This window comes from Pundamilia nyererei, unplaced genomic scaffold (assembly GCF_000239375.1).
Source record: "Pundamilia nyererei isolate P.nyererei 1_Seehausen unplaced genomic scaffold, PunNye1.0 scaffold00213, whole genome shotgun sequence".
Taxonomy (NCBI): domain Eukaryota; kingdom Metazoa; phylum Chordata; class Actinopteri; order Cichliformes; family Cichlidae; genus Pundamilia; species Pundamilia nyererei.
In genome coordinates this window covers 664856-681967 of record NW_005187614.1, presented here as the reverse complement: position 1 = coordinate 681967, position 17112 = coordinate 664856, and the positions used below count along the sequence as shown (strand labels likewise).

General features: G+C 41.3%; 1 protein-coding gene across 1 annotated transcript in view; it reads right to left on the bottom strand.

Annotated features, from left to right (window-relative positions):
* The window catches only part of dnah2 (dynein, axonemal, heavy chain 2), a 60339-nt gene that overhangs the window by 13592 nt on the left and 29635 nt on the right, over positions 1-17112 (bottom strand). The window contains exons 41-76 of the mRNA XM_013914648.1: positions 16309-16312; positions 16085-16210; positions 15575-15793; positions 14207-14324; positions 12949-13085; positions 12045-12182; positions 11740-11898; positions 11462-11614; positions 11076-11167; positions 10808-11003; positions 10393-10617; positions 10129-10233; positions 9165-9353; positions 8798-8883; positions 8554-8684; positions 8242-8391; positions 7692-7859; positions 7341-7501; positions 7010-7149; positions 6291-6423; positions 6025-6164; positions 5524-5734; positions 5199-5315; positions 4871-5012; positions 4439-4608; positions 4011-4127; positions 3713-3877; positions 3449-3571; positions 3116-3264; positions 2873-2939; positions 2226-2376; positions 1790-1938; positions 1490-1623; positions 838-982; positions 506-705; positions 114-240 (exon numbers count right to left, since the gene is read on the bottom strand). Of these exons, the coding sequence (XP_013770102.1) occupies positions 114-240; positions 506-705; positions 838-982; positions 1490-1623; positions 1790-1938; positions 2226-2376; positions 2873-2939; positions 3116-3264; positions 3449-3571; positions 3713-3877; positions 4011-4127; positions 4439-4608; positions 4871-5012; positions 5199-5315; positions 5524-5734; positions 6025-6164; positions 6291-6423; positions 7010-7149; positions 7341-7501; positions 7692-7859; positions 8242-8391; positions 8554-8684; positions 8798-8883; positions 9165-9353; positions 10129-10233; positions 10393-10617; positions 10808-11003; positions 11076-11167; positions 11462-11614; positions 11740-11898; positions 12045-12182; positions 12949-13085; positions 14207-14324; positions 15575-15793; positions 16085-16210; positions 16309-16312 (5137 nt within the window). The remainder of the gene's footprint in view (positions 1-113; positions 241-505; positions 706-837; positions 983-1489; positions 1624-1789; positions 1939-2225; positions 2377-2872; positions 2940-3115; positions 3265-3448; positions 3572-3712; positions 3878-4010; positions 4128-4438; positions 4609-4870; positions 5013-5198; positions 5316-5523; positions 5735-6024; positions 6165-6290; positions 6424-7009; positions 7150-7340; positions 7502-7691; positions 7860-8241; positions 8392-8553; positions 8685-8797; positions 8884-9164; positions 9354-10128; positions 10234-10392; positions 10618-10807; positions 11004-11075; positions 11168-11461; positions 11615-11739; positions 11899-12044; positions 12183-12948; positions 13086-14206; positions 14325-15574; positions 15794-16084; positions 16211-16308; positions 16313-17112) is intronic.

The window sequence follows — 17112 nt, the reverse complement described above, 5'->3', positions numbered from 1 at the left end:
ACGATATACTAAACACACTCATACACCCTACAGGTCTTTTTGAGGGATATTAGCAAATCTACTGGTGAGGAAAGCTTTTACCATCAACAATGTGTCTGTTCTGTTTTTCTTACAATTCCACCTCGAAGCAAGAAGTTATACTGATCCATGTTGAGTTTTCCGGCCACCTCCAGAATTTTGGCACACATCTGGAAGCTGAAGAGCAGCTTGTGAGCCTCAAACAGACCACGACACGTGTACCTGCCCAACACAAAACCACGCGTTAGGAAGACTCACCAGGATACAGCAGCAGTAGCAAATGATGAAGTGTACGTTTCTGATTAATTATATCAAAATCTTACAGGTGTACAGATCTTTCCACAGCAAGTTCAGATACATATTACATGCCCAGTGTGCAGCATATCACTACATCAGCTCGCTCTTTTATCAAGTAGAACTGTTTATTTATGCATCGTATACATCATGTAACACACAGAAGCAGACGTGATTTCAAAACAATGCTTACTTGTACACTGCGTATGTGTGATAATCATTGAGGTTGGTGATCCTCTCCTCCAGCTTCTGGCTGCGCTTGCTCTTTTCTATGCTGAGGTTAAACAGGTTAATGTAGGCATCCAATGAGAACTGGTACATGGGGTCAATGCGGCCCATGTCACTTAGAATGAAGAAGAGAATAGAGGCTCGCTCAGCACATGGACGGTAGGCCTGTCAACACAAAAATATTAAAGACTTTTTATTATCATTTCCAAACAGCATGCAATAATAAAGAAATGCTACATTTACTGTAAGACCAAGCAAAGGAGGACAATCCCCTCTGCCGCTCTCCTGAGACCTGACCTCTCTTGCAGAGTCGATCTTGAGCTCGGTCTGTTCACTGCTTTCCAGCTGTTTTGAAACTTCAGTGGCTGTCACTTTGGATGCCTGCAGGGTGTTTACCAGCTGCACATCGTCCAGCAGCGAGCCAGTTGACTCATTCAGCAGTCTGGTAGAACAGACATAAACATACAACAACAAAAATAAAACAACCCCCCAGCCCAAATACAAAAACCTGCTCTCATTCATGGGTAGAAAACCATCTCATTCCTTGGAAAGAATTTCCTTTCGAGCTTTCGAGAACTGCATGGCTGAAAACATGAGTGATCACCATAACAAGGTGATATGCACAACTTGTGATCTTTAAGATATTAATATATATATATACTGTATACAGATATTTAATGCTGGGTAGGGTCTTAATCAGTTGCTCTTTCTCAAAGTACTTTTTGCCTGAAGTACTAATAAGAGAATAATGGAAGTTGACACTTTTTCCGTTCCTTTATATAATCCCTGGTTCTTATGGAGGTACAGTAGGCATGGCTACTTTAACAAACATGTTATAATTACTATTACTGGTACAGCTGGTGGTAATAAAAGACTGGATCTAAACTGAACATTGTCCATTATGTGAGGAAAATATTGATGAAGAAGGACAAAGGTCAATGTTTGAAACCTGAGAATCTCATCCTCCAGGTCCTGCAGGCTCTTCTTGCCAGAGGCAATGCTAATCACCAAAGAGTCTTTCTGCTCTTCCAGCTCTGGACGCTCTTTACGCACCACAATTCCCAGCAGTTGGGCTTCTAAACCCTGTGTGCATGCATGCAAAATACACAAAAATCCCAGTGACAGGTAAATTAAGACGACATCTAATACCTGAAACTGCATATAGACAAAAATTTGGGAGTTATATGGAGTTATTAAGTAGCCAGAACATACAGAGGACACATATGGTTTCACAGACATGCATGCTCACCTGCTCCTTAACAGCAAAGTTTACTATAGTGGTCATTGCAGAAATCTCTGGGGTGTAGTGGGGGTTAGACAGCTTGGTGGTGATATAGAAGCGGAACTCAGCACTGTACTCCACCTCCTTATCACCCAGCTTCAACAGCAACCTGCCACCTGCAAACACGTAGACGCATAAACATAATGAATTCATATCCATCCATCTATCCAGTGTCCTCCACCTGTCCTAGAGGCACACTCACATTCATTTAGAATGATAAATGAACGGTCTTTAGACTATGGGTGGAAGTACCCTTGCAGACACAGGGAGAACATGCAACTCCAGACAGAAAAGTCTCCACCTGGATTTGAAACCACTCAAACAGGTAAAAATTTATTTCACCAGCTGCTATTTTAAAGTGTGACTTTGCCTATGTGTGCGTGTGCATGCATTTGCATCACACCTATACATGTCAGGGACTTGTTGAGAATTGGGTTGAGAGAGGGGTCCAATTCCTCCTGGACATTCTGCAGCAAAACAGGATTCCCAAACTGGATGGCATTCTCCAGCACCCGCAGGTAGTCTGGCATTTGAAAATCGATTACTTTGAGACCCTGCGAGTTTGGCAGATAAGAGACAACAACAACAACACAGCCTGTCAAACACAAAAACATACCAACAGCCTCAGAAATAATTCCTCATTCATAATCGTTAAAAATGTATTTCTTTATATTTATAAACTCATCTGAGTTGAGATTTTTAAATGTCAGTGAAGTTCATCTTATTTGCTTTGTAAAAAGTACTGGCAGGCAGTCTTCATAGGTTCAGTAATTACTTGAGGGGGATCATGAGTATGTTGGTGCAGTGAATTTGAGATGAGTTGTGATAGTCTCAGAAAAGTAAAAGGTCAGCTCAAATAAGGGAAATGCATTGCTACCAGGCACGGCAATAAAAAAGAAAGAAGAGAGAGGACAGTTAGAGTTAATGAAAATGTATCTACTAAACCTTTATGGGCAGTCAAACAAAGTTTAGTAATGTATTTTGAGTTATATTTGAGGATGTAATGTTCCCACCCAGCACTTGGTGGGATAGAAAGAACCCAGTTCTTACCCTTGATAGCTCCATCTTTTTAATCCACTTCAAAGCTTGGCCTTGAGGGTCCACCATCAGTGGCCATCTTGACAAAAAGAGCAGAGAAAGATATAAGAAGTTGTATTTACACCGTCACACATGGTTTGTAAAATGTAAAACATACATGCACAACTCTAAATCCAGAAAAAAAACAAATAAAATGAGATTCCCCAAAACTAATAATAATAAAACTTATAATAAGATACCGAATGATGCACTGACCGGTTTCCACGGGTGACTATAATTCCGTTCTCAGTAGAAAAAGCATCAGTGGGCAGGCCCTGGATGTTCCAGTCTCTCACCACTGTGGGTTTGGACGTAAAAACTGCAAAACTGAATCCTGGTGTACATGCGATCCCTAAGCCCTTTACCTGAAAAGAGTGTAAGCAGATACAGAAAGAGAGAGAGAAGAAATAAAAAACAAGAAAAATAAAAGAGCACAGTATACATGGGTCATTCAATTTTAAGAGGGCATTTTTTTCTTAGACGTTCACTAGAAGTTTACTGCACAATAGGATTTACTGGGTGTTTTAACAGTGTGTTTGGCTGCCTGACCTCCTTCATCCAGATTTGAAGCAACTCCTCTCTATAGTTGGAAAGGAAGGGGCCCATGTATGAGAGAAAAGAAGCTGCCAGCAAACAGTCTCCCACCAGATACCCCATATTTTCTTCAAGGCCCTGAAAACACACAGATTTGGATTACATAAAGATGAATGTGGGTTTTTATGTTAAGTATTGTTCTTTGCCATATTTTAAGTAGTATTTTAAGTTTAGACAGGTGAGTGGGTATGTGTGTGTGTGTGTGGGGGGGGCGCGTACAACAACTCTCTCCTCCCAGCGGACCCTCTCTCCAGCAAGTCCAGTCACCAGTTTTCCAGCACGGTCCAGTTTCACCTCCATCTCCTCTGATTTCTTTCTCAAACTCTCCTTCATGGCCAGCTTTTCACTGTGCTGCTTTTTCAGCTGCTCCAATTTTTCCCCCAGCTGCTCACAAACACATGCAGATACAGAACGATTATAATAATGGAACGCCATTATGCTCTTTTGCAAACTGAGCTCTCATCAATCAAACGCTTATATCTGTCTGGTGGTTCCATGATGTACTGGTTCTTCATACCGCTCGTAGTTTGTTTTGAGCCTCGGCCAGCGCGGCCTGCTTCTCTGCTAGCTGGGCCATGGCAGCATTCAGCTGGGCACGCTTTGGTTCTACTACCCTGTAGACACGACCGTACACCTGGAAAAACCATATAAACATTCATGGATTTAGTTTTGCCCCAGACTTTTTCTCATCATATGTAACGCAGCTTCTTTTTTGTTACTGTTCTCATATTCTACTTTCTTGGGCATGTGCTTTCTTCTTTTGCTGTAGTGTGCTTAACCTGCACTGTGGATGACAGTGTCTTTTGTTTATCTACAATCCGTTATATATCGCCATGTTTAACTATAACCAACTACCACTTACCATATGCTAGCAGGTCCACGGTGACTATTGTTATTTGTAAGTATGTTTAAAAGTGTGTGTGACCGTGTGTAGCGACCTCTTACCTCCATGGCTCTGACCCACATACAGAGTGACTTGGCAGCCAGCGATACTTTGCCGATGATCTCTGGCTGGAAGTCCACTTGCTTGCAGTACAGGCCAATCTTCTTCAAAACACGGTCTGATATATTATCTTTGTCAAAATGAACCAATGTTTTGATGAAGTTGCCCTCACCTGCCAGAGACACATGACAGTCAGTTAACAATCAATTGCTGAAACAGATGAAACAAAACAGATGAAAAAGACTGAGTACATTTAACCCCTAATATAACATCTACAATCACCCTTTTTCCTCAAAAAAGCTGATTGTAACTGTGGACTGTAATTCTCTGGTTGTGCTGTACTCATTTTCACTACACTACAGTTTTGCCTGTTATTTCTGTTCTTTTGCCAAACTCTCTCTTCAATTAATTTCTGCACTGCTGCTGTCGCTCACCCAGCTGTCTCTTGGCTTCTGCCCAGGTTGGCTCTTTCTCCAGAAGGGTCATAACAGCATGCATCACTGTCTCCACCAGTGCAGGAGGACGGCCGTATGATTTGATCTCTGTCATGTCCTTCTTATTCAGAGACTCCAGAGCCTATGTGCAAAAACATCAATGTGTGGTTGTTAGAAGGCTGAGTCGTGTGAAAATCCAATACAAATAAGACATAAAACACATGCCGAGTGGTACTCGTAGCAAATTACTCACCAAACCAGACAATATAATGAACAAAGTAAGCGCATACATGTTATTCCATGAGAGCAGTCAGCGGGACAAACATACCTTCATGGCTTCTTCCAGGGCAGGCAGGGCCTCGTCCAGGTCTCTCTGTGCATTCTCAGCCATGGCTTTACACTGCAACTCTTCTGCCCCGATTTTCTCATTTTCATCACTCACCGTCTGAATGCAAGCACACATGTGAGTGAATGTGAGTTCAACTGTTATTATTTATTCCGTTTTTTTCAGTAACAATCTACCACATAACATTTCAAAAAAATCAGTTTTCAGTTTTAATTCAAAAGGATCTTTAGGTGACTCGTGGAAGTAACCCACGCAAATATTACTTCAATCTCTGCAGTGAGTTCTGTTCATGTACTGTAGCACATACCTTCTGTTGGCTGTCGGCTTCTTTCTTTTGTTGCACAATGACGGACAAATATTCATCACACTGTTTCTGGAACTCGGCAACTTGCTTTTTGGCCTCCTCGAGCTCTAGAGACATGGCCTCCACTTTCTCCCTCGTTTCACTGATTTTCAGAAGGCCGTTACGCAGCTTGCTCACCTGCTCTCCCAACTCACCGCGTTTCTCCGCCAGCAGTCTGGATCGGCACAAACACATTCGCAAACAGAAGCCCGACAAGCTGATTTTAACAGAGATGCGCATTTAGGGAATGGAACGGGCAAGCAGAGCTATTTAACCACCAAGGAAGCGCAGTAGAGAAGAGTCAGACAGACTGCAACTGTAAATACCCTCAAACTCATAACCTTCAGCAGTGCAGTGTATTTTCATTGCTATCCAAGTGAGCGTAAAACACTTATGAAGCATTTCAATGTGGTAGGAAAAGTGGAGACAAGCAAAGGAGGAATTCAAAGGTAAAAAGCTGCTTACTTCTTGTATCCAGACACCAGCTCCAGGTAGTTTGTTGGTGTCACATAATTTTGTCTCCTCAGCTCCAGTTTCATTCTTTGGGAGACTTGTGCTACTGACTGGTGTGTGGTCACAAAGATACTGGCAACCTTTGTCTGGATCTAAAACGTCACACAGAAACGTAGAAATGTTACCTTGAGACAAATCATGTAATATCTTCTCCCCTCTGTGCTTAAATGCTCAAAGGTAAAAGTGCACATATGTCTCTTTGTGTGTGCATGCCTCACCCCTTCCACTGAGCCCAGCGCCATTCCGTCCAAGTACCTCTCAGCAACCTCCAGGAGGGCATCTTTGGGCCATTCACAGAACCAGTCTATAGTGGTGCAGTTAACAAGAGCTGGGTACTGGAGGATGCGGTTCCTGTAGGCAAACAGCCACTTCTCAACATTGTGCGACTGCTACACTGCACCGCTAATCGCAACAAGGGTTAAAAGGCCTACCACTCATAACAAGCTCTTCTCTTAATGCTTGTCAGTGAAGAGCTGTTTTTATCAACAAAAGAAAATGTGTGTTCATCTGTTTGCTCACTACATGTTTGTGTGTACAGACAGCTGGCCGTCTGTCTCAGCACGAGTCCTTGCTCTAGAATCACTCAAATAACTTGACCTTGTTTATCTTAGATGACTCACTGTTCTAACTGCAACTTTGCAGAGTGGTGTAGGGACTAGTCGCTCTGTAAAAGGCTGCCAGTTGATTTAAATGTATTTATTTACAAATCACCATGACTAAAATGATATCATAGAGGGTTTATTGTGTTCATTTTACTTGGAGTCACAAAGTGGATTTCTCAGTTTGAATACTGTAGCACAGCAAAAAACACTTTCATCCCTTTCTTCCTCCAGTCCCACATTTATTCAGTAGTTTAAAAAAAATCTGGAGAAAAAACCCCCAAAAAGGGGGCAGGAACTTCTTGTCAGTCAGGATACATTACATAAATAGACTCTACCTGAATGGCTCTCCCACTGGACTCAAACAGAGCACAATGTGCAGGTTGTTCCTGACTCGCTCGATCAGGTAGCTGAACAATGAGTCAGGAGTCTCAGCCACATTGTCTTTCCTGGCAGACTCTGAAAGAGCATTGCATACCTACAGGCAAAGAGACAGCGTTACACACTGCATGAGGATATGAGCGTTTTGAATCTACGCTTTGTGAAAACCGATTTCATTTACCCATATGCTACCTGTTGGCTTCGTAGAATGAATGAATATGGTATGGAAATCAAATGATATGCCCTAGAGATAGAAAGACATACTGGCCAGATGAAAGCGATACACACCTCTACAAACTCGTCTGGCTTATATAGGTTAGGCACCTCTCCTGAACTCAGGATGTTATTGATATCCTCTAGGAAGGATTCGTCAACAATCTGGGTGTCATTGAACAGAAAGACTGTGGGCTTGTTGTCCACACCCGCCAAACGGTACAGCTTCTTGATGTCTAGAAGCCACACACACACACACACACAGACACACGCACACTTAAAATCCCTCGCTGTACTAGTAAACATATTCAACTTATGCAATGCTGACATCCACGAATTTCCTAATATTATTAAATTGGCATGTTTGGTTTTAGCTTTTTGCAGTTTCTCAAAAGTCTGTGAATGTAACGGTTGTGTTGACCTCACCCTCTCTAAACTCCAGTTTGCGGTACTGCTTGGTGACTTCCACTTGGAATACCTGGTACTGACATATGAAGGCAGCTATCTTAGACAGGCTTCGCCGACCTGAGCCCCCGACACCTACCACCAGCATGTTGCCCCTGAGCTGACTGATCACTCGAATGATCCGAGTAACTGCAAAGGGAGCAGAAAGATATAACACATCAGCTTCACCGTGCCCGGAAATCCCAGGAGGAAATACAATATACAAACTAAAATTAGTGTGAGTTAGACAATAGTGCACTGCTACTGACCTAAATACCATGCCACAAAATAGCATGCTGACAGTATTGAGCGTGCTGATAGGTCCTTAGTCTCTCAGCTTTTAGTTTTGCTCTTTTTCTCTGTTTTTCAAAGCAGTTTCAAGATAGATCTGATTGTTAAAAGTGAGAAACTTTTAACAGTACAATGACTTGTGGGTGGAACTGACACTGTGGGTTGATGCATCAGGTGTATTGCCCTGTTTTAAACATGCATGCAAATGTGCGTGGCTGTGTGTGTTGCGTTTCAGATGTACTGTGTTCGATGGCATCTCTGAAGAGCACCAGGTTTGTAGGCACCACGCCAGGTGTCAGGTTGTAGTCCTCTTGCTGTGTTTCCATGAACTTCTTGAGACTCTTCATGTCATGCAGGTCCTCATAGACAGACGACTCACTCATGAAATCACCTACCCCACAGGACAACAATAAACACATTTAAACAGTTTCACATATTCTGGGCTGGTAATGGACTTAGAAATTAGCCATCAACCCATGAACTCATCTGTGGGAGTATTTTTACACATATTGGAGAAACAATGTTTATGCACAGAATGCAAATAATTAAGTACCAAATATTGGCAGTTGCTTGTTCGGGCAGATGCTGTGGAAGGTGAAGTCAAAGAGTGAACCCAGTTTTTCCTCTAGGAGAGAAATAAAGGTATCCATATCACTGTGGTTTACAAGCCGATCTGAGAAAACCCTGAAATTGACAAATCACATCATCCAGATATTATTCTCTGTATACATGACAAAAGTACCCGTGCATTTTAATTTATAAAGCACTGCAGAAAGGCATTCAAATACTGTGATCACCTGAAACATTCATGGATCCACAGTCTAGTAATGTTGGTTTTGGTATCATGGAAGTCTGGATGAGCTCTTAGTAAACCTTGAAACACCTACAAGAGATAAACAGGGGGGGAAGATATATCACAGAGCATTTTAATTTCAAAGGTACTAAATAATTCAGAGTTTTCATTAAAATCTGAATGAACTCATGAAGACTGTCACCTAAAAGTGATTTTAGGCAAGAAAATGTGTAACCAAGTAGATATGTGTTATTCTTACCAAGGTGAAGTTTAGTTAGTAAGTGTTTTATGAAAATGCATTTTAAGCAGTCTTTGGTTGTACTATTTATGTGCCGTACAACAGAAGTTCATACTGATGTACACAAATGTACCTTGGAGATGTCCCTGAGGTTGAAGAGGTAATGTATCTTGGCTGGAGTGGGAAGAAAAAAGGCAGTGACGCCATTATACAGCTCTAAGGTTGCCTGAGTGAGAAGCTTTCCAATGGGCTTCAGCTCCTCCTTAAACTCCTGGAGCTTTTGGTTGATCATGGCACTGTAGATGCACTTGATCTGGGAGGCCTGCATGCAGAGAGGAAAGGCAACAATATTCCCAAAACACAACATGCAGACATGTCAGTAGCATACCAGGATAATGCAGGTGTAGTGGTTACAACAGCAAGATAATTTCTTAAAATCTAATTTCATGCTGCCCAATTCACACATAAACCAGGCAAAGCAGCTAAAATTTCAAGTGTTTAGATCCTGAATGCAGCATGGCTCCAGCAATTTTTAAAGCAAATTTAATTTAGCTCTTCTAAGGCAACAGAAAACAGGGTTGAGATTGGAGTCAGATAACTGATGCTAGCTGATAAATGAAAATACTAAAAAGAGACGGTGATTAGAAGGGAGCGAAGAAGGGAGTGAACAATAAAACAGGGAAATTATAAACATGCCCAAAACTACAAAATAAGAATAACAAACACATAAGGGAACAAAGAGGGAGGGGGAGATGGTAGGAGGTAAATTAGCAGGGCAGCGCACAGGCAGGCTAGAACACAATTGTAAACTTGAGGGTGTTAGAAATGTGAAAGAGAACGTAATTTTACAGCATTTGTCATCGTGGCTATAATTACAATCAGGGTCATTCCTGTAGGGTGCCATGAAAAAAGCACTAACAAACAGAAAACACCAACAGGAGCAAAACCACAGTCAACACTGAAGAAATGCAAAAATGTGCCTGTGTAAATGAAGAAGGCATTACACAGAGAAAGTAAAACATAACTGCCTGCTAAAATATCACGCTGCTTAATTATAGGAAGAAAAGACAGGAAGACATAAAGAGAGCAACACTTACATTAGGGAAAGTCATATTAATGAGGTTGAATCGACTCTGAAAACGCGGCGTGATGCGAGTCCTCCCACCACCAGGGGGCCCCATTGATGCTAGCAAGAACATGTCCTGAAACACAACAGAAAAAGTGTAGCGTCCTCTGCATATAAAACAGAAAACATTTCACATTGTCACACAGTTTAAACCAAGGCCCTTAGAAAGCAGCAAACCTATCTCTCCAATTATAACACGCCTCACTCATGCCTTCATTAAAACTCAGTTTCTCACCTTGACAACCTTTAGGGTCTGTTTCTTGCGATCATACCAGAAGCCATAGTCAATCCATAGGCGCAGAAGCTCCAGGGGTGGCTGGGAGCCAAAGAGGTCATGAGCCGGCATGTTGAGGTCATCTAGGAAACATAGCAGGTGTTTCCCACCTGCTGGCACATACACGCCTTTGGTTCTCTTTTCTATGCGACTCTCTATAATGTCCTGGATGTTGTTAGAGGTGGTCTGGACAGCAAACGAAAGATGAAACGACGTGAATAATCATAAATCTTTAAAATATTTCTTCAAAGCATCTACCAGCTTATAACTGTAACCAGAACAAGTAGGCACTAATTAGGCCTAATTAAAGCACAGAGATAAACATCAGCACACACATGGCATACACAGCTAAACACAGACTATACAATGAACTGACCTGTGAAGACATGTTGATGGTAAGGGTTTTCCATTTGTTATCTAAGCCCTGCAGAATACTCTGAGCCACTGAAGTTTTACCAGTGCCCACTGGCCCAGTGAGCAGCACAGGGTAGTGTTTCAACACCAGAGCCTTAACCAGTAAGTTATAGCGAACGGTGTCCACAGTTGGAACCATAATCTTATAGAATGGAGCTCTGAGGGAAAAGACAGGGACATACATAAACATGTCATAGATCCAGATCTCATAATAACATCTGATTACTTACGAAGCATTGTAGCGCCAGCCTTTTGGCAATTTATCTTCAAATGAAGCCCAGCATTTGTTCTTTGGGTCCACGTAGTAGTCATAAACTGTGTCCTGCAAGAATTCATATACCTTAACACTTGACACAGGCTTGCAGGCGTGCAACCATCTACTCAACAAATTCATAGGATTGAAAGGTTTGAGTGATAATTGGGGAACAAACAGGTTACTGTGTTGGTCTACTTGTTAAAATTTTGTAAAAAAATAGTCTATTTACAATTACAAAATAAGTACACTTGACACTGGTTAATTCCCTACCTTTATTGGGGAATGTAATGAGGTTATAGAATAGAAGTTAACTCATTTCATATGCCATTAGTGTGTAAACAAAAATGTTCTCTGGAAGACCTTGGCAGGGAATGTTCCCTCCATCTCCCGTAGGAAGTTGTCCATCCTCTTGCGTCCATCCTCGTCGACAGAGGCACATATGGACCAGATAAGGCTGAAGATGAACCACAGTTCCACCATCCTACCCAGGCTATCTGTGTCTGAAGGATTCACCTGAAGATAGAGCAAAGGAAAAATGCATTTAGTTACACCTATTAGAGATCGACAATTCATCACTGTTGTGGTGCAATTACCCATGGATGGGATTACAATCTACATTTGCACTCTGCTTATTATACCCCACTGCTCGATGTAGCCAGGGAGTCATAGAGGCGGCAGAGAGAGGTGACGCCATTAAGTTCGGCGATGGGGATCAGCTCCTTGCAGTTGCTCTTCTTATAGTTGATCGTGCTCTCTATGTACTTCTCGAACAAGGGCTTCAAATGGTTCACTTCAGCCTGTGAAGTGACATAGAGTGACACATGGAAGTAAAGAGAACGGTGCCAGAAAAAAGAAAACATTACTAATCATACTCGTTAACTATACATACTCTTAACTGAAATGCATGTCCTAATGAGAGTTATTATGAGTGACTGTATTGTACTTTGTGTCGCTTGTTCAGCCAGGACTGCACAAAGGGTTTCCATCCCAGATCCGTATAATCATTGTAGACCATACCACAGCGGGACACCGTAGCTGGAGAAGCCACTGCTAGATTCTCCACCTCAAATAGAAGAGACACCTGCAACAAATGAATTGTAGTTTTTATACATATTCACTAAAGCTGCATAAATACAGGAAGCAACTGGCAGCAATGTGGCAACCAGTAATTAGTCCACAGTAATTGAATGAGATCTGCGACTCAGCAGGTTAAATAACTGCTGGCAACAGGAAGAAAACATGACCTGAGATAAACTTTTCCCAACTTCCAGTCAACCGACTAAATTGACTACCACTGAGAGTGACAATCGCTGTTTGACATATAACCCAGCAGTAAACACACCTAGGGTCACCTAGGCAACCGAAGCTTGAAATGTTTGCAAGCAGCCAGCTGTCAGCTTCAAAGCTATGTGGACAAGTGAATCTCTTCCAGCGTGTGCACAGCTTTATTGTCAGCATGTGTGATTCAGCTCCCTCCCTCAGTTAATCAAATAAAGCACAGACGATTCTGGGTGATGATAAGCTGAAATTTTCTTCCATTTCATATGTGAGCCGGATAACAAGGATTAAGCCACTTGAATGCTGCTTCTTTGTCTTATAAAACTAATCTTATCATGTGTTTGAGCTTTTGTTTTTCTGGATTTACTGAACAGAATCTAAAACAGTCTGGCTGAACAAAACTATTTCAGCCGCTGCATTCTTGCTGCTTTCCTTGCAGAAACTGATTCAAAACTTGGCCTTCTCACCAGCACACTGGAGCACTTGAAGAGGACGGCGCGACCATAAATGATATTAGAAAAAGTCAAAGGTCAAATAATGAAAAGTGCTGTTTCATGATCTGTTCTCACCTGCTCAGGCATAGAGATTCTCTCTCCGTTGATGAGCGTGAGCACTTTGTTGTCATCCATTACTGAGTTCATACTCTCAATCCAAAGTGTGTCAACTGGCCCGTCAAACACAATCCACTTCTCATCTGGTTTCTCATCTTAAGTGAGGAAAGAAGATATTGTGACAGAGACGTGTGTAATAGCAACATTCACACTCACAACAAGAAGACAGTAAGAAGTTGATGTATTGTTTAATAGTTCATAAAAATAAAAGCACTGCCTTTCAATCTTTAGATCTCTCCTTTGTAAACTGGCTTCACAAGAAACTCTAAAATCAATACTATGTAATATACATTTTGAAACCATTGTGTCATGGTCCCTGTGCCTCACCAGCGGATCCCGTCTTAGGCAACATGTGTTTTTGTTGTTTTTGCTCTCTCTCTCCCTTGCCGCGGCGGTGCTCATTATGGGCTCCCGCCCCTGGCCCACGCATCTGCCATCTCCACACCTGCTGCCTATCTGCGTAATTGCGAGTCCTACTTAAGATGACAGCACTGTGCTACTTGTCGCTGGATCGTCGAGCTATCAGCATCAGTCGCTCAGTAGTTTGAGAATCAGAATCTGTGAGTTCTTTCTGTCTGTTCGCCTCTAACTAAAGTTTCATATCTTTCCCAGACCTTTCCCTGCCTGCCTGTCATCCCATGGACGAGTGTGTGGGTTTGTGTAACCCAGTTGTGGAGAGAGGAGAGTGATTCTTTGGAGCGCGTCTGATCCCCTTCCTTTCCCTCACGTACCCTGGAGCCCTGGACCCCCCTTCCAGCACGTTGTATATAGTATCACCTGGTGTTGTCTGTATCAACAAACTGTCTTATCTACAAGGATTTCTGGTCTGCGCCTGAGTCCGTTAGCTAAACGTGACACATTGTCATGAACAAGATCGATTAATTATTTCTCTAACAGCTCCAAAAAAAGGAATCATCCTTCTTTAGTGCTGGATCTCATTTTAAATTTTGACTATTGTAACAAGTGAAGCCAATAAATGTTTGTAAATGAGCTCACCCTATGTAAGATTATGCAGATAAAGCTGCACAGCATGCTGTAGCTTCTCAGTACTCAGTGAAGCTCCAAAGTGGAACAAAGAACTTATTTTGTTTTCATCATGACTTTAAAAAAAACTGAGCATATAAAAAACTTCCCTGTGACATTTCAGTCAGTGTAGAAGGTAGAACAGGCTATGGGGAAGAATCATCCATACAGTGTGTTTTTCTGGGGTTCGCACCTGCGCACGCTGATCTCATGAGGGATGACAGCACTCCATCAGTCCACTCGTTAGTAGAGAGATCATTCTCGCCATACAGCTCTCCTAAACTGAGGGCTTTGGGATTCAGAGGATAGTCCTGTCAAATGAGACATGAACGGTAAAAATGGAGTCATCTGCTTTGTTTTAAAATCATGGAGAGTAGCTTGTAAAGAAATGCAAGGCTTTAGTTAGATGAATTTGGCCAAACCAATGTTCATCAGTTGCATAAATATATTTTTGTTTTTACATTTTTACTATTGGATTTTCACTCTGTGTACAGACACCAACAGAAAAAGGCTCATACGTCAGAAGGTTTGTGAAGAGTAGCCAATCTCTAATCATTCAGTGCTTGGATATATTGGATTTGACATGGTTATTGTCTGATATATGACAATATGAAAACTTTTTTTTACAGAACAGAAAAGAAAAAAAGTCTGAGCTCATTTTAAAATTGTTCTTTCTTCAGCAGATCAAATTCCTGCTACATTGTTTGCAGAACATGTAGCAGAGTTTGCCAGATGAGGATCTCATGTATCATTTATAGGCTGTAAAAAACCCTAGATAAGTGAATGTAGTTAAATACAGATCAGTCATAAGATGAAATACACACTGATGTAAATGAGGCAACAGCGTTCTAATTTTGTTTATGTTTTGCTCTGTACTCTTTACTTTTTTTGTTGGTAACTTTATGGAACATTTGAATCTGGGAAATATTGAACCATTTAGATATTGATATGACACTTTGTCAGCTCTCGAGCATAACAAAAGTTTTAGTAAGAATTGGATTTCAGCCACATTATGATAAATATTAAAAAAGTGCCGGTGGTGGTGGAAAGTGAGTCTCCATGATCTGAGGTGTAGTTGTTCTCTATTACAGAGGGAGTTCATACTGTGAGTTTTCCTCTCAGTGATGGGCTTGGAGGAGCTAAAGGTCACACACTTAGAGACGTATGTGACTTCCAATTACTTCACTGAGAAGAGCTCTGCTGAAATGATGCTTCAGTGTCTAATGTGGAAGAAGTGGGAGGGTTCAGTCTGTCTGGGACAAAAACCTACAATGGACACAAGCTTTGACCTCATTTAATCAAACTGAAGCAAGCAGCCAGTTTCAGTCCCTTTAATTCATGTTTGCCTGTTTAGATCTAATCACTGCGATGCTCACTGCCTGTTCTGTAACTGCATGAAAAAAGAAAAAAAGAATCCTGTGACAGTAGTTGAAGAATTTTACCATTAAGAATACAAACTTCAAAGTCCGGCAACAAAACATTCTTTTTGATTAAAAAAGCAAGCAGTATTACAATTTAAAAAAAAGAAAAAAGAAATGCTTTCTTCCCTATCCTAACTAACCTGGACCTGCTGAAAGCCTGGCTCTCCTTTTTGATGCAGAGCAGTCATGGCATTCTGTAGGGTCCTCCAGGTAACACTCTTAGCACTGCCTGTCTTGCCCACCAGCATGGAGGAGTGTCGAGAGTTTTTGGTCTCATAAAGTTGGATGACTTTGGTCACGGTAAAGGGTGTCACCTGCAAACCACTCCGATTAAGCTCCTCCTCCACAGCTTCCTTCAACTGTGAAAATAAAGAGACCAAAGATAGACAAGGAGTCAGTGATCAGTGATGCACTAAGTGAGACTGCACATATCAGAAAAAAGTGATACATTATGAAAGATCATAGGGTCATATTTTTTAAACTTATTTCTGACATCTTATTGCACAAGAACACTGACCAAAAGAGATATTATATTATTTGTTTGGCTTTGTGCACACAGGGACACAAAGACAGTCCTGCAATGTTTCCATTTTTTGCCAGTTGTATATCAAATCCGTGCTTATCTTGACTGCTGATTTAGATTAACTTACTTTGCCATAGTCTATTACAGGTGTTTCTACGGCAGGGAACAAGTCTTGAATGATTCCACTGAACAATGGCAGGTCAGCAGAGGTCAGCTTAGCAATGTTCATATCCTTCATAGCCATCAGCAGCACCTAAGAATACAGATACAGGAAGAGACTTACTCATGATTTCCCAATGGTCAGCTTATTTTTTTTAGATCTTTATTCACTGCTGCTGGCTCTGTTTTTACTGATCTGAGATCAGTTATGAACTGCACTTTGTGTAGAAACACAGTTAGCATTAGCAAGTAAGTTAGCACTCTCAATTGTGGTTGTGACAGATGAGTTTTCTCTTCGTAAACATCTCGTGTGCTGTAAGAAACTTTTAATAACTCGTTTAACACATTAAGAATGAAACCTTTAATGATGGAGAGGGGGACTTCTGCCATTTATGCCGTGGATAAATGGACACGATGAGGTTCACCAACACTCAGATTAACATATCTGAAAAATCACTTAGTTGACCAAATGGATAAAGTTTAAACAGGTGTTTTGCTAATATACCACCTTCAGTTTTTATTAATATTTCATCCTCCTGTAGATACATACAGTTAACTATGCCACATGATATGATGCTCAAGGCTTTTAATTCAGCTGTGACTGTTTTTTAATGATGCACTACTGCAGAGTAAACAGAATATCAAGTGTTTAAAACAAGCTCAACCTTAAACATCTGCACCAGTAATACTGATCAATAACAACACTTATGGGGAACGTTTTTCTCAAGAATAAATATTTTTATTTTTGATACTTTATGTAGAATTTTACGGGGGTCTTTGTTCGCCTTCCTTTAAAACTCACTGCACGCCACTGATTTCCAGTCACAGCAAACACACACACCGCGTTCCAAATTATTATGCAAATTGTGTTTAAGTGTCACAAAGATTAAATAAGTTGTTTTTCAATTAAGCCCATGGATGGAATTGTGTCAGGACTCTTTGTATCACTGAAAACAATCTCGGACACCTATGATCATTAGTTTGCCAGGTGAGCCC